At 44.2% G+C, this 17,588-nt stretch overlaps 1 protein-coding gene across 1 annotated transcript; it reads left to right on the top strand.

Moving 5' to 3' along the window:
* Positions 1–6,334: 6,334 nt before the first annotated feature.
* On the top strand, positions 6,335–16,885 carry PDZK1IP1 (PDZK1 interacting protein 1). The gene is made up of 4 exons (XM_083742584.1): positions 6,335–6,528; positions 12,937–13,045; positions 13,907–14,017; positions 15,661–16,885. Exons 1-4 carry the CDS (start codon positions 6,462–6,464, stop codon positions 15,767–15,769), a joined length of 396 nt encoding a protein of 131 aa, XP_083598710.1. The 5' UTR covers positions 6,335–6,461; the 3' UTR covers positions 15,770–16,885.
* The last annotated feature ends 703 nt before the right edge of the window (positions 16,886–17,588 follow it).

Here is a 17,588-nt window from a genome sequence, read left to right as displayed (position 1 = left end):
AATACATCCTTCAGGAAAAGGGGATTTAGATCAGGAACACTCAGGAGACTGAGGAAATACAATAGCCATCTTCAGATATCCCAAGGGTTGTCATAAGGAAGATGCAGCAACCTTGTTTTTTCCTGCTCTGGAGGGTAGAACTCGAACCAATGGATTTGAGTTACAAGAAAGGACATTCTGACTAAACATCATAAAAAACTTTCTGGCAGTAAGAGCTGTTCAACGGTAGAATGGTTTTCCTTGGGAGATTGTGAACTCTCCTTCAATGGAGGTTTTTAAGCAGAGGTTGAATGGCCACCTGTCATGCATGCTTTAATTGTTGTTTTTGTATTGCAGGGGGTTGGACTAGATGACCCTCGGAAACACTCCCAACTCTACAATTCTATCGTCATGAACCTCTTGTGACACCCATTTCTATCATTATTCCACACACCAGAACTGATCCTTGTCACCAAAAGCAGGTTCCATGGCCCATCTGACTTGATGCATGAAAACACTCTTTGATCTTTTTATTTAGCAACAGTTTTGCATGCAAATGTCAGCTGAAGTAAGTGACTTGGCTCCAATACAATTAAAGATAGATGTGATTAAACCCTCACTGAAAATGTTTTACTCAGAAAGCAAGTCTCACTGAGTCCAATAGGGGTTGCCCCCAGTTAAGTATGCATAATCTTCTGCATGTTTACCCAGAAGAAAGTCTGACAGAGATCAATCAAGGTTGTCATTCAAGTAAACATGTATGCAGGCATCCACAGGAAATATTGGGGGGGGGGGTGTTCCGGGGGGGGGGTGTGCAAAATAAAATACTGAATGGGGTAGCAGGCTAATTTCTCTCAAAAATTTATAAGAATAGTGTCTGTGCATATCACAGGCTCTACAAATGCTAGAAACTTACTCTTTTTATGAAATGGAACTTGGGAATCTGGGGATCATGATATATGGGGGGGGGGGCAACTTCCCTCTTCCATTAGTCAAACAACTAAACTTTAGCTTGAATGGTGCCAACATGTTTGAATCCTAACATTAGTTCTGAGACTTCTTTTTGTTTTAAATCCCTACCGGCAACAGGCAAATCCTTGAGCTGCTGGAACCACACCTATTACTGTAAATGCCAGCCAATTTTTTAGGTTTAAACTAAACCTAAATATAACCATGGTTGCCCCCCCCCCCAGGAGAATGTAATGAAGGTTCCAGTGAAGCTCTGTGACATATTCTTGATCCCTTGTACATTCACGTTTCCAGAGGAGTAAGATGGCAGTTCCCATGCAAACCCAGCAGCCTTGTTTTCATCTGAGAAATGGATGAGATGGATGAGAGGAAGACATTTCTTTAGGGTGGAAGAGAATTCTCTAAAGTAGGGGTTCCCCAACTCTGGTCCAAACATGTCAGTGAAGAACACTTACAATTGGAATTCTATACAGTTCTATGGAATTCAAACTGTAATACAATAAAACACAATATAAAAAATAAAAATAAAAGAAGCAATAGAAATATAATTACAAGTCTTGCAGTATCTAGCACAACACACTGCAATAGGCAAAAAACAAAACAAAACAAACTCCTATGAAGTGGTCCACCAAGACCCGCAACAAGTTTCAAGTGGTTTAGGGTGGGGAGAAGTTTGGGAACCCCTGCTTAAAATACTGAATTGTAATTTATGAGGACCTGCTTCATTTTTCAAAAATACATATTACTATGGAAAGAACTGTGAAATCATAAATCAGATGAAGGGTTGAGATTTAATCTTAGGAGATAGCACTTCCTGGCATTATAGCTGCTCACCACTTACTTCCTCTTCACAACTTGAAAGATTAAATAAAATAATCACATGTTTTACTGGACTAGTTTGTGTCAGTCATTGTAGCTTAAATAAAATTTCCTTTAAGTACTGTTTCTCCACCACCCACTGGGCCACGAAACCAGAAAAAAATTGTTGGTACAGTTCAGATGACTCAGCTCAGGGCTCAATGGATACATTTTAAAATTTGCTTTAACATCACAGTTATTAGCAAGCAACAATGTGTATGCAATCTCAGCCATCTAGAGCCACAAACCAGTGAAACCAAGACAGTTGTGTTTAAGCAGATGAAAACTAAAGATTGTTGCTGTTTAGAGTCAAGAGCCAATTCACATGAAGATTCCCACTCATAGGTGGACTCTTTCGTATCAATGCTTGGCTGTAGGAATGCACAGTAGACTCCTGACATTTCACATTTGTGACCAACCGGGTCTGATTTTGAGATGCACAAGATTATTAACAGATTAATCAGTTAGACGCAGGTGGAGCTGCAGTCTAAACCACTGAGCCTCTTGAGCTTGCTGATTGGAAGGTTGGTGGTTCAAATCCCCATGACGGGGTGAGTGCCCGTTGCTCTGTTCCATCTTCTGCCAACCTAGCAGTTCGAAAGAACACCAGTGCAAGTAGATAAACAGGTACTGCTGTGGCAGGAAGGTAAATGACGTTTCCGTGTGCTCTGACACTTGTCACAGTGTTTCGTGCGCCAGAAGTGGTTTAGTCATGCTGGCCACATGACCTGGAAAAGCTGTCTGAGGACAAATGCTGGCTCCCTTGGCCTAAAAGCAGAGATAAGTGCCACACCCCATAGTTGAATTTGACTGGACTTAACCATCCAGGAGTCCTTTACCTTCACCTTATTAACAGATCAATCAGTTAGAGAATGATGTGACATCTCTTTAGCCAGCTTAAAGCTCTTGCCTTTAGGTTAGTTTAACAGGGGTGCCCAACCTTTTTTCAAAGAGGGCCAGATTTGATGAAGTGAACATGCGTGAGGGCCGACCAAAGTTGTTAGGATTGAAGTTGTTGAGCTTTTTTTGGGATTTTACCCCAGGACGTATACTGCCACGGGGCTCGGATTAAATCGACCAGCGGGCCAGATTAGGCCCCCCAAAATGGACACATAATAACAACCTTTTTTAAAATAGCTCCTCAAAGATAAAGAGCAGAGTCTTAGAGATAGCAAATAAGCCAATCATGCTTGACCAGAGCAAATAAGACAAATTCCCATCCCACTTACTCCAGGTAGTTCAAATTAAGCTGCTTAACTTCATTGTGAAGTGGGTTGCTACCTAACAGCACAACTCTATGCATTTCTACTCAAATGTGCCCCATTTAATTCAATGGGAGTAACTTCCATGCAAGTATGTGTATGATAGCAGCATAAAGCAAGGAAAACAGTGAGGCAGCAATCCTGTACACAGTTGTGTAGAAGTGAGTCACAGGTAAGTCCACTGCTGTCTCCTGTGAATTGATGTGACCTTTGAGTCAGCACAGAAATCCTGTTCTCAGAAATGTCCCTTCCCAATTCCAGGGCTTTGGCTGTTATCTCAAGAAAATAAATAGTGGTTGTGGGCATTAAGGAACAGGAAAATGGTGCTGCTTTGTGAATGTTCCTAACATAGATCTTTGCAATGTCATAGCTGAGGCATGCAATATATGACCAGCTTTCCTCGTGTTTATCTGTGACAATCCACATTGTTTTATAATGCAATTTGCTTAATTGAAAACAACACTTACTTCTTACAAATTAAAAAACAAAACAACCCCTCCCCCACCTCATTATTTCTAGGTAGACATTTCTAGGCGTTTACCAAAAACTCTCTTTTAAATTTAGCTTCTGTTTGATCATAAGAAACAATAAATAGTACAAGGTGTCTTTTGAGTTTCTTTTTTAAAAAATCCTAAACATATAAAGGTAGCTAGATAGAGAGCGAGAACAAGATTAAGAAGTATGTAATTTTATTTATGCATTAAAGCCACAAATACCCCCCACTCAACTCTTTCCTGAGTGGAAACACGAATGAGTCCTGCTAGAGGCACCTTGTGTTATGCCTACCACCAGCGCAGCGGCACTTGCCCCTCTTCTCCCCCCAAGTGTCCCCATGCCCCCACATTGGCTCGGGAAGTTGTGTTAGGAGAACCCCCAGAAGACGGGTTACATGGAGGGGGGGCAGGTGGGGGATTATTTTGTCTGGCAAGCAGAAATTCCTGTCCTCAGAGGGGCTGATCAATCAGGTAGATGAATCTGAGCAAGTCGTTAAAATCACATGGGAAAACAGCTCAACGATGTTCACGAGTACTGACAAGAGAACATCTAGACATCAATATTTTATCATGCGTAGCCTGTTAGAGCATCTCAAAGGTAGGGACTTCTGCAGCTAGTCTTTGGCTCTTCCTCCCAGTCCCTCTGATGCAGTGCCAGACTCCTCTGCACAAGGCAGTTATTATCACAGCATGTTCTGCTTTGAGATAATCTGCCAAGCTGATCAATAATAAACCAGCACCGACAAAGAGATGCTGTTGTTGAGAACCAGAATGAGCAACTACGGAATTCAGAGCTGACCTTCAATGCTCTAAGGCAGCTTCCTATATCCCCTCCCACACCTGTCCCTCAGGGGCTCCACAGCTGAGCACAACTTCAAAATTCTCTCTGCTCCGAGGCCAAACAGGTTACCTTGTCACCTGCTTATTTGTTTATTGCATTTAGTTCACACCTCTTTCTCCAAGGAGCTCAAGGTGGTATCCATGGTTCTCCCCACTCTTATCTAACCCCCCACAACAAGCCTGTGAGGTAGATTAGACTGAGAGGCCCAAGTGACTACATGCCCAAGTGGGGATTTGAACCCTGGTCTCCCAGGGCCTAGTCCAGCACTCTAACCACTACACCAGACGGGCTCTTAAAGTCACTGTGTTGACCAAAGAGTTGACTGATTTGGGTGCACTGGAGGGATCATAATGTGTGGCTTGAAACACAGGTGCCTCTGATTCAAGCTTTGCAGGGTGGGAGATTGGACAGCTACTTAAGTCACTTGGTTTTCTCGCCCTGCTGCTCTCATAGTTAGTAACCTTTCCCTAATGCCTAACCTGAATATCTTCTTTTAACTTAAGCCTTGTAAGCCCATCATCTGCTCTCCCAGTCTGGAAGCAGAGAACAATGCTCACTTGTCTTCTTCCGGCAGCTTTTCAAATATTTGGAGATGGTTACCAAATCTCTCTGTCTTTCTCATCTCAGTACACACAATAGCTGGTTTCCTCATTGGGCAGCAAAGGATAATTTATCAGCACAAAGTGAAATACATGAAACAGTTTTCTAAGCAAGAGTAGGGTAATATTGTTGGTAGGGTTGATGAAAGTGGCAGAGGGCTTCCCCCATTTTTTATCCAGACTGCAGTTTATTTCTTATTTTCTTTTTAAAAAGTGGGGGGGGGGGGGAGAGAAAGACAACAACTTGAGAATGTGCTGGATCAGGCCAATGATGCATATGGTGTCCAGCATCATCTTCTCACAGTGGTCAACCAGATGTGTGTGGGGAAACCTGCAGTTTATGTGGTGGGAAAATGGTGACACACTAGTTTGGACTGGTGGAATGGAGGAGAGATTGAGTTTGATCATAAGCATGCTTGCTCAGGAACAAGTCCGACTGTATTCAGTGCAAGTGGTGTGCAACGAGCTAAACCAAGCATGCTATCTCTGGTAAATGGGGCCGGATTCAGACCCTGCCAAAGGAAACCCTGACCTGCTTTTTGCAGAAAGTCATGTGCAAAGTGGTGTTTACTTTCTTCATTCCTTAGGGGCTGCATAGCTACCAGAATGCCAAGTGGCAAGACCATTGTACTAGTGGAGGAATTTTGCTCCTGATAATCACTGAAGCCACGTACACTTAAAATGCAGCTACTGTATATTATTTTTCTGCATTTGGATGCAAGAAAATGCATCAAAATATACTATTTCCTAAGAAAGATGATAGGCTATGGATTGTGGCTGACGTCACATGTTTGCTGCTTCCCATACCAGTGGTGGGAGCACACTGGATGCAGAGGAAATGGGATGGTGTACACAGCCTCATTCAATGATAGGGTACAGAATAGCAGGGGAGACTGGACTATGAGATGGTTGCTTTAACATCTTTTGAAAATGTGTCTTAGGCTATGGTCTGAAGGTACACAAGGAGACTACCTTACTGAAGCTTAGCAGAGTTGTGTCTGATCTGTACCTGGATCTGTACTTTATCCATGGGCAGCACCAGAAGGGGACAGTGGGGTATGGGCCAAAGAAAGAGCCCCTTTTCTTTTTTCTGTACTCTTTCCAAGCCATTAACAAGGTGCTGGAAAGTCAAGATGCAGTTCTGTGAGCTGCATAACCACCTGATGCACAATGGAGCAAAGAGGCAGCAAGTAAAAACAATCCTCTTAAGTTGCTAAAATGCTCTGGAATTGCTCCATTTGCATAGCTGCTGGTGCATGGCAACCCTCCAATTAATGGGCTTGATCATCCACCAGGCTTATTACCCGGGAGGGAGGCGTGCCCAAATACACCTTGGCTCTTCGGATTTCACATTTTGCCTTCCTGCATTCCTCAGAGAAGGAACAAGTCCACGGAGCCTCTGCTTACAGCAAACAAATCAAGGCGCTGATCAGCAAAGTCGCTTCCCCGCACCACCGAAATGAATGCTGCTCTGGCTGTGACCTTTTGTCTCTTGGTCGCTTTGGAACCTGTGAATTGCCAAAGAGGTAACAGATTTCTTTTCTGGCAGATGCTGATTCTTCTTCACCTTTCCCAGCTGATATTTGACCTCTTTTGTTTTGACATTTATTCTGCTTCTACAGTATATACTTGAATTTATGCCCAAAGTTTCTTTGCTTTCTATTATAACAATTATGACACCATGAAACCAACACCAGCATTGCTTAATGCTAGTCGTGTTTATTTGGACAAAATCTTCCATTGCTACATTCACTGGCCTGTTTTATTTCCTCCTTCATCATAGGCTTTTGATTTTTTTTAAAAAATCTGAATGTGCATAGCTGTCTCTTCACCCATATTCTCCTCATCTCATCTCTTTCCATCTCTTTCATCCATCCTTCTCCTTCACTGTGGAAAAATAGAATTTGCAGCGTTTTCTTCCCTTCCTTTAGTTTACCACTGAATTTCCACAGCCAGCCTCCACACCACTGGAGTTTGGGGAAGCTGCTAGGGCACAACAGACCATGATTTCTGGGCAGGCATGAGCTAAGATGTCTCTGTTAAGTAAACCAAAAGGAACTGTGGTTGTCCAGCATGAACTAATGAAGTAACGCTGGAGCATTCAGACAGCCTTATGTCCCTGGGCATGGTCTGAGGAGGGCACATGATGCAGCCACCTGCTGAACATAAGCAGCAGTTGCGGCCAGTGTCATGGGGGGGGGGGCGCAGAGCTGCAAAGCTACCCTCCCACACTGGGCTCACTATAGCTGGGCTGGGGTGGAGCAGGGTGATGGCGAGGTCAGAGCTGTTGCAGCACAGCTGTGGGAGTGCCAGATTATTTCCACTGCCATTTTTGTTTGGTCACTTGCTCTGTGCATTTGTCAAGCAAGCTGAATCTCCAGGGGTGAGGCTGCTTTGCGACACAGGTGAACAATACACCACCAATGCTTGTCCTCTTCACCCATGCCTGACCTCCCTGACACCTTTGAATAGCAGCACCCTTCATGTTAAGTGCAAAATTAAGATGGGAGGAATTTTTAAAAATCCCAAAAACCTGCAGGAAGAGTATTCCCAACATCAACATAGGCAGACTTCTGTTCACTTCTATTTTGCACTGCTGAGTGGAATGTAAGGATCCCTGCAAATACTTCTGAGGGGAAAAAAATCTGCAGATATGTTCCACCTGACCATGGAAGCTCTCTTCTTTCCAGCTCTGATGCATATGTGGGCTCCTTTGGGAGGGAAGCTGGGATTCAGAATTAATCAACAAATAAATGCATACGCAAATCAAGAAGGATGCCACACACTATAAAAGATGTAAGCCAGAAACATCAGCAGCAATTATGTATGAAAACTTTTTGCAGACACCATGTCCTGTCCAATGAAACAGCTAGAATGAAGCTGTGGAGTAAGACAGCTTGCACTGAACACAGCCAGGCTGCAGTCTTTGCGCAGGACGTGTCCAAGCAGCAGTTTCCCATGCAGCTGGCTGGCTCTGTGGTTGAGCTCCAAACTGGAAAGGCAGGGTGTTTTCCTGCTACAAAGAACTGCAAGATTGCACAGGTTGTGGCTCATTAGTACTTCCACACTCTAATAGTCAGACTATGTCGCCCATAGTGGCCTTGGCAGGGCTTCTAAAGTCCTCTTTGGCTGGGAGGAATTTGGCACAGATTTTGGCCAGCCTGCAGGTGCTAAAGCAGCACTTCACATAGCTTTGTTTATTGCACTTTTTTACCTACCTTCATCATGAAGGAGGCCTTTGCATTCTTTGCCTTGTAAATGCTGTTTCATTGAGTAGGTGGGCTGACAGGGCTGAAAGTGCCAACCCTTAAAAGGACTATTTACCTGTGTGCACTAATCAAGTAGAAGGCAGGTAGCTGCAGAGCCCACACTGCAGGGTGCATGCAGTGGCATAGCGTGGGTTGTCAGCACCCGGGGCAAGGCAAGTAATTTGCGCCCCCTAACCCATGGATTTGCGCCCCCCAAACCCGTGGACTTGCGCCCCCTAACCCTAACCCCCAGATGTTGCGCCCAGTGCGGCCAGCCCCCCCTGCACCCCCCACGCTACGCCACTGGGCGCATGGCAGAGCTGTAGTTCTCTGGTTTGCAACTCAGGAAGTTTTTCAGCTGTATTTTTGCTAGAGTTGTGCTAAGTTTACAAAAGGTTCTCTTAAAAAATAAATAAATGAGGCAGTCTATCACAAATGGCATTTCATTACTCTCTCCCTCCCTTGCCACACCCCATGCCTGCTCCAATGTGCTGCTGCTTTTTCATTATGGCATTTCTGTGACTTTTTTATTGTATGATCCATTCCAGTTAGGTATCACACTGTGACATGATGACACCATGGTGCCACATAGCCAATCAGATTTAGCTACAGGACAGTGTCACTGAGAGCAAATGGATCCCTCACATTGTCCTCACTCAGAAGGAGACAGGAGAAGTTTTCCTGTTGCACAGATTGCTAGGGAACACCCTCTGTCCTGCTCTACCATGATGTCAGTTTCATTCATAGCATCACCAGGAAAGCACACAGCAAATTTTCACTTTCTAATCAGACCTAGTTGCACATACCAGTAACTAGTTGGGGAAAATGAGGGTGGCCATGTCCATGCAGATGCCTATGCAGATGTACATCTAAATGCATTCTCCATCAGCATTCTGGTCTGTTGCACATGTCTGGGTGAGAGAAAGGAATTCTGGATTTGCTTTGCCAATGTTCCTCATCTTTCTAGGCAGCCACCCCTCGCAGATAGTTTGCCACTCTTTCCCAAAGATATGTGGGAAATGGCCAAAAAATGGACCTGATTCACAATAAACTTTCAAAAAGCACCCCTCATTTCTGTTCTATATTTCCCCCTGCCTAAGACGTCTTTTGCTATTGTAAACTATGAGACCTCATTCCCTCCCTGTTTTCTGTTTTCCTCATGTTTGTCTGCTGCTACCTTGGGACATTGTGGGAAAAGTAAATGGTGGGTGGGGGCAGGGGCATGTTATCCAGGACTGGCATCAGTAGCGAGTCCTGCAAGGAAACAGCTGCCCAAGGATACCAGGTGCTGACACTAACTTGGTACCGTCTGCCAGTCACATAGCTGTTAAACGTATATGGGCTCTGCTAGAAGCTGGCAATCCTTTAGGTGCATTTACTCAAAACCCAACTCTTGTCCTACAAGCACCTCTGACACAGTGCACCTTTCCCTTTCCTGTTGAACATTATCTGGACATTAATGGATGATCTGTTAGAACTGTTGGGAGACAAAACAAGAGGGTAGGATTTCTATAGAATGGTGGTGAGTGACGAATGCCTCCAGTGCCCTTTGATTTAATTCCAATTTTAATTCTGCATAAGGTGGCCAGATGCCAAGGAGAAGAGCTTCCTTTATTGCAATACATGTGTCAGTCAAAGGGCAGAATGATGTTCTTCTACTTTCTAAGGGAAGGCAAGATGTAAAATGGCAGGAGAGACCTTTGGACTGTCTTTCATCAGCTGCTGTAGTCCAGCATTAACCAAGGGAGAACACCAGTCCTCACGTAGCCCTGTTTGGAGCTTTGAACTTCCTCCCATGGAGAATTCCACAGATGTTTGAGGACTACTGAGCAACTAGGCTCCTGGAATCTGATTTCAAACATGGGAGGGGAGGCCTTTGCCACTTCAGAAGGTATTGACCTAACTGAGCATTCAAAGCTCAGCGGTTCCAAACTGAGAAGAGTCAAGTGAGTTCTGTAAGGAGATGTTTGCAAATTTTAGTTTCAGTTGAACATTCCAGTCTGGGAACATTGGCCCCACTTTTGACAGGCCTATTGTGTACCAAGTCACCATCCTCCTCTTTGGAATGACCTAACAATTAGTGACAGATTACAGCATGAGGAGAACACAGTCTGATTTCTATTCAGGGTGAGGCAAAGGTTGGGCATTTTCTGTTCCAGGAAAGTGGTTTTGAGAGGGCAGCAAAACATGAATGGGCTGGGACAGGTAGTCATAAGAAGCTTGCAAAAGGGCCACCCGCCCTCTTAGAGAAGAAAGTGTTTGCCAACACTGGCAGGGCCGCGGTTTTACCGTAACACGGAATGCAAAGCACTTCCTTTTGGCAGAAAATTCTAGAGGAGGGATTACTCCTCCTTCTGTGGCTGGATGGCTGCTTACCTGGGATATTGTAGTCTTACACTGGCCCCATCTGCATGAACAATCATGGAGTGGAAATCAACTTTGAGCTATGATGAATGTTCCAACTGTGCAAGCATTGCAGCTTGCCAGGGTGAATGATCTGCCCTCTCTTTCCCCTGTGTGCTATTCTGGGAGATTCTCCCAACACTCTTTAGCCAATTTCGGGGGGCACATTTAGGGAAGAGGGGACAAGCAGGGCTTCTGATCATGGGGCTCGTTAGATGAATCTCACCCATAGCTTCCTCCAAAGACTTCTGAGAACTGTAGTTTGTTAAGGGTAATGAGAGTTGTTCGGAGACACCTAATCACAAAGCTACAGTTCCCAGAGTTCCCTGGGAAGAGGAATTGGCTACTAAACCACTCTGAGAACTGTAGCTCTGTGAGGGGAATAGAGGCTTCCTAACATCAGAAGGTCAGAGGTTCGAATCCCTGCGATGGGGTGAGCTCCCGTTGCTCAGTCCCTGCTCCTGCCAACCTAGCAGTTCAAAAACACGTCAAAGTGCAAGTAGATACCTTCCAGCGGGAAGGTAAACAGTGTTTCTGTGTGCTGTTCTGGTTCGCCAGATGTGGCTTAGTCATGCTGGTCACATGACCCAGAAGCTGTACGCCGGCTCCCTCGGCCAATAAAGTGAGATGAGTGCCGCAACCCCAGAGTTGGCCACGACTGGACCTAATAGTCAGGGGTCCCTTTACCTTTAACAACTCTCAGCAATGTTAAGAAACTGCAGCTCCAAGGATTGGGAATTGGTATGGTGTTGTTTTAAATGCACAGATCAGATGGGGCCATGGGAGCTGGATTGCCATTGCTCAAAACGCTAGATTAGATTACCTTTAAGGTAACTTCTATGATTTATTTATGTGAAATAATTTCTATGGCCAACACTGAAGGCCAGCCAGGATTTTTATTTATTTATTTTTTAAAGTAGATTTTGCTCCTGCACAAATTCTCCCACAAGGCACTTCACACCGAAAGTGAAGAAAAGCCAAATGAACACAAAGTGTGCTGGGGTCCTTGCTTGCACTCTGCGTTGGTGCTGCTCCGCCCTCAGGCAGCAAGCGCTGAAGCAAGATTCAACTGCCCATCAACTGTTTCTGTGCATGGAGTTGGTGGGGATGACCTTGTCCTTCCTCTTAATCAACAAAGTACGGTACCTTGGGTCAGCCTGACTCTTACATACTTAAATCAGGGGGATGTAAATTTGGCTTTCCCCATGAAAGTTTGACCCAAGAGAATTTATTTAACACTCCCCCCCCCCCAATAAATGCTTTTAGTTCTACTTAATATCAGAACTATTGGGGGAAGGCTGAGGGGGGAAAAAAAAGAACAAACACCTCACAGGTTGATTCAGAATTAATAACCAGCTTTCGGGATGAGCACGATACCTGGTGGGAGATGAGACGTGACTGCTTTCTGAGAGATCTCTGCCAGCTAAGAATATGAACTGCATGTTGCCACGGCATTCCCCATATTCAATTGCCTCGGGACTTGTCTAGGGTGTGAAAATATAACAAGGGGAAGAAATGCATCTATGGCAGAGGAAGCATAGATTGTAATCTTTTTGATTTATGCACATGTACTGCTATTTAGATACTGCTACTTCTATTTAATTTGATTAGGCAGCAGCAGTAAGTTTGTCACTAAACAGAAACGGACCCTGTCCAGATAAATTACAGTTGGGAACATAAGAAGCTGCATTATAGCAAGCCAGGCCAGTATTGGCTCAGTATTGCCTACACTGGAAATGGGGAGTCTTTTTCAACCCAGGGGGCACGTTTCTTTCTGGCCAACCTTGCAGGGCCCACAGGGTGAGTGAGGATTTAAAGTGGCTTGGACAAATTCATGGAGGAGAAGGCTAGCAATGCGTCCTAGCCATAATGTCTATCATCTCTGCCTTCATGGTTGGAGGCTGTAGTGCTTCTGAAGAGCAGTTGCTGGAAGCCACAGGTGATGTTGTGCTCAAGTATTTCACACAGGAGGGTGGAACACAGGGCTGGTGGGGGAGATGGCCTGGGGAGAGAAGGCCAGAGAAAGCGGTCCAGAGGGCCACCTTGGTCCTGAGGTTTCCAACCCCCTACTCTACACTGGCTGGCAGGGATTCTGCACTGTTTCAGATCTTGCACTGTAATTGTACTAAAGATCTTCTGCATGCAGAACAGATGTTCCTTCAGTCAACTATGAACCCTTCCCACCAAGTTGGTGAGCATAGTGTTGCATGCCTAATACAGAACTAGCTAGACTATCAGTCCTGGGAGCCACAATAAACTTGTTTTCATCCCTTTCCTTGACAGTTCAGCGAAGCCTCCAGCCATGGGTGCAGGGCACCATTGCAGTTACTGTCTTCTTGGTTTTGGCAATGGTTGCCTTTGTTGTCAATAGGTTATGGTGCCAGGACAACAAGTAAGTACCACCACCACTGTCATTATTCCAGCCAAAGATGGTTGTATGGCTTCTGTGTTGATGTGTCGGGCTGCTTTGGGACAAAAGGAGATGCGATGTCAGTAGATACCTGACTGGATTGCACCCTTTTAAAAATATGTAAAGCAAGTGCATTTACCCCTCTCCCCTCAAAAAAAAAAAAAGGTTGGGGCTGCAGTGCTGGTGGAGTAGGGTTGAAATCTTCCTTCTACTGTCCCCACTATGTTTAAATCACACCAACATTTATATTGGTTCTTTTGGGAGGAAGGATGAGACGAAAAGTTAATAAATAAATTATAGTCAAATGTTTCCTTCCTTAAGTACCCCTTACCAGTCTGTCTGTATACTGAGATATTCCTCTGATACTTTTCTTCAGTAGCCCATGGCATCCAAGCTGAGGTGGGCAGTTACGTGGGAGAAATACTTTCAAGTGATGGCCCCTGGCCTGTGAGATGCCCTCCCCAGAGAAGGAAAAATCTTTTCTACTTTGCAAGCCTTTTTAACCTTGATGTGTGTTTTTATTGCTGTGCCTTATTGTGATAGCTGCTAGACTTTTATTGTTGTTTATCATTATTTTATTATAATGGGGGTGCTTTTGGGTCCTGAAGGCACAGGTTATAAATCTGAGAGAGAGAGAGAGAGAGAGAGAGAGAGAGAGAGAGAGAAGGGAGTAAAGAAAGAAAGAAAGAAAGAAAGAAAGAGAGAAAGAAAGAAAGAAAGAAAGAAAGAAAGAAAGAAAGAAAGAAAGAAGGAGAGGCATTCAAGTGTAGGATCTATGTGATTGAATTGAACACAAGACCTATCCTTCTGGTCTCCTAGTGTACCTTCTGATTATTTCCACAGTGATTCCCTTGAGGAAAAAAACAAAGCAATCTCCATGAGCAGCAACAAAGAAGAGCTGCCCGTTTCAAATGGGTCAGAAGGGAGGTATTCAACAACTGCAGCGGACTTCAGGTTAGTTTCATATTTATATATATCAAAAAAACATAACTAACTAAAAGCGGGATTCAGATTACTCCTTCCCCACATTTACAGATTGCATGAGGAGAGGCCACAGGGTCACCAGAGCGAACTCCTCCACCACCAATGCATGCAGCAGCCACACCCTCTCTCTCCACCTGTACATTTTAACAGCATGTGAAAGGGGTCTATGCACACACTCATCACCTTCCATTTGCATGCAGCCTTTCCATAGCAGACCATGCTCACGGCAGTTCATGGCAGGCTTGCATAATTCACTCACAATTACAAGATGTAACGTCTTGTGAATAGACATGGAAAACTGGCCTCTAAAAATGCTCCCCACCTTTCCGCTCCAAGGTGCCACCCATTCTCATCGTGCTGCTGAAATCTCTCCACTGATCCTAATTACAACCCTCCTGGCTCACTTCTGAGCACCTCCTTGGTGTTGACAACTCTCCTTTCTCTTAGCTCCATGAAGCTCTCAGTGGAGGTTTCTGTGTGAGGCCATCTTAGTTCCCTTGCACCTAGTGTGGTGCCATAACATGGATCCCAGACACAAGGAGTGCTGGGAAACACAGGATGTTTTCCAGGGTCTCTGGTGACTGGGATACTAAAGGACCGCCTTCCCCTACACAGACCCAGTAATCATCAAGCTCATCAGAGGAAGCCTTGCTAATAACACTGTGACTTACTGAGTGTCAGGTGGCAAGTGGAAGTGGCTCTCCCCATGCTGGTGTCTGCCTCCGAACATCCTCCCCACTATTATTCAGAAGACACAGGCTTCCACTCTTTAATAAAAGTTTTGTTGTTGTTCAGGCTTTTTTGGAACTCTAGCACTGTACCCGTCTGCCCTATTATCTCTGTGTTGGTTTAATATGTATTTTACTTCTGCAAACCACTCTGAGAGTTCTTTTAATTTAAGAACATTATGTTAAAAAAAATCCCCATGTGTCACTGCTTTGTCTTTCAAAACTGTGGCCTCCTCCACCCTGCAAATCTGAAACAGCTCTGTAATCCATGTTGCCTTTCCAATAACAAATCACCACACCTTTCCTCATTCTCTTGTTTCCTTGACACGTGCCCAGCCAGTTTCAAGAACATGGAAGGAAAGCACATAGTATCAGCCACTTCTGACTCTCTTTGTAGCCTGACTCCATTGGTTGACTCTGGACATCTGAAAAGAGTTTGAATAGCTTGGGGTGCAATAGGGGTGCCCCTAGGCCACACTGGAAGTGGAATCCCAAAATGCATTGCTTGGCCTATGAGCCTCTTGTTTGACAGCCTTGCATTGGAACCATTGTTTCTAAAAAAGGATGAGTGTGCATAGCCATCCTTAGTACATCTGTGCATCCAACTTCAATTTCATAAAACAGATGCTTCAAACATCATGAAAACCACTTTTACTTGGCTCTGACTTGAGATGTAACAGTTACTTCGAGGGTTCAAATCCCTGCTCTCCTAGAAAATTTGACTGTGTGAACTTGGGTCTGCTGGGATCTTTCATCCTGACTGCACAAAATTAGGATAAAAATAAGGAAGAAGAACCATGCGTACTCTGCCATTCTCCTTGGAACCTGGGTATGATGCAGTGAAGTATATAAATAATATGTATTTTCTGTCCCTTAATATTTCAGGAGTGAAGAAGGCCCACATGTTTATGAAAACAAAGTCGAGTTGGAGTGCAGAAACACAACTGAATGTCATAGTGAAAACAATATTCAAGTTCTTACCACTTGCATGTAGCATCTTTATCACCATCATCCTCACTTCTTGGTCTTTTCTTATCCTGCCCATATTATAGACTCCATACAAGAGACCAGTTCTGCACATCAGTTATTGTGCATGGATTTAATCACTTTACTACAAGGCATTGGCTGCTGACTGAGTGAAGCCTATGTTTCATTTCTTTTTATGTTAAAACTTTTCCACACCAGATTTCATGTTGCTGTTATAGTCCTGTGTTAAGTTTTGAGGTCATCTGTGCACCTCTCCAGCATCAGAATCTTTACCAAACCTGATTGTTAGTGTTATTCCATAATCACCAGGGACATTCAGGGGGCCTGAAACCAAGTCTCTTGCACTAGACCCTGGATCTTCTGCCCCTCTCCCTTTTGAGCCCCCCCCCCTGCAAAAAAACCATTTAGCTTACAGGGCACCTAGTTGTGCTGCAAAGTCACTCACCATCATAATCTGTGAAGACCTACAGGGTCCTCAACCCAGAAGATCCTGCCTAGAAACCCTTAGAGCAAAGCAAGGGGCTGTGAAAACCAGTCTGAATTTGCATCTAACACATGCAAACTTCATACAGACTTTTGCCCCAAGTCTTCTAAGTACCCAGCAATGCCCCTAAGATTAATTATTATTTCTTCTTAGCAGCTATTGCTGAATTGCCATAGACAGCAAAAACAGAGCTCCTTGAAAGTCCTCTGTAGCCCACTGCTATGTCCCACCTGGAAATTTCCTGGCGAGAAACTACTCTTTCTTCACAATAAAGCATCTACATGGGAACAGTAAATAGGTATTATCAACTCAAGCCTGTAATTCTCCACCAGATTGCTTCATTTGATTCTTGCTCTGCTATGGAATTGCCACAAGGACACACCAGCTACTAGGGCATGAATAAAGCCTATGTGGCTCAGATGCAAGCCTTAGATGTGAATCAACTGCTTTTCTTTCCATGTATGTATCAAATGAGCGGAGGATTTGTTAGCCGCAAGTGAGTGTTGGCTGACACTTATTGATTTTTTTTTTAAGTCAACAGTTTTATTGTGGGAACAAAATCCCAGGTATAATTTTCCAATGTAAAATGGATTACTGTGTGTATTTTTAATTGTTTAAATAATCAATAAAGATATTTTTTAATTACAGTCACACCAGCTAGCCTGCAAAGCAGGATGTAACAAAATCCTGTGTTTCAAAAGTTCACAGGATTTCTTCCACCATTTCTTCCCCAGTGATTCAAACCCAAACCTAGTTACTATTCCTTCCTCAAAATGACTATAGTGCTGGCAGCCCTACCAGATCATTGCTCTTTGGGTTGTCTCCAGGTTATCCCATAGTATGGGTGATTCTCTCTTCCTTAAGACCCAAGACTCTGTTGGTGCTGGCCACTGCTTCTATCCTTGTGTGAAGCTGGGAGAGAGGGCTTATAGATGGAGATGATGGACAAGGCTGCTGCCCATTCATACTGGAGACTAGAAGTGTCCTTAAAGCCTCTTTCATTCAAATTTTGTGCAGCTCAAAATGCAGACAATGCATGCTAGAATATGGGAGAGAACTATTTCTAAAGTCAAAATCACATTGCATTTGAATTAATGATGTGGAATCTATTAAAAATTGTGTTGGGGGGAGAAAACTTAAAATAGCTCAGGAACTACAGTCCTGCTCTATCCACTCCTACACTATAGCCCTTTGAAGACATGGTATGTCCCATTTTATGGGAATGCATGAGCAAGATTCACCCTCAACTCATAGCCTGCAATTCAGCAAATTCTTCTTAAAGTGTGTGCTTAGCTGCACTCTGTCAGAATAGCACTTCTGACTTCCCTGTCCTCCCTTTTGC

The sequence above is a fragment of the Podarcis gaigeae genome (genome assembly GCF_964106915.1).
Source record: "Podarcis gaigeae genome assembly, chromosome: 6".
In the NCBI taxonomy this organism is placed as follows: Eukaryota; Metazoa; Chordata; class Lepidosauria; order Squamata; family Lacertidae; genus Podarcis; species Podarcis gaigeae.
Note: the sequence above shows the minus strand (reverse complement) of the source record. Positions and strands in the feature narration are given on the sequence as shown.

What these genes read in the sequence shown, in the direction of transcription:
- PDZK1IP1 (XM_083742584.1), top strand. Translation starts at nt 6,462, where the DNA reads ATGAATGCTGCTCTGGCTGTGACCTTTTGTCTCTTGGTCGCTTTGGAA. An exon ending in ACCTGTGAATTGCCAAAGAG is followed by an intron (nt 6,529 to 12,936) that starts GTAACAGATTTC and finishes TTTCCTTGACAG; the next exon opens with TTCAGCGAAGCCTCCAGCCA. An exon ending in TTATGGTGCCAGGACAACAA is followed by an intron (nt 13,046 to 13,906) that starts GTAAGTACCACC and finishes TTATTTCCACAG; the next exon opens with TGATTCCCTTGAGGAAAAAA.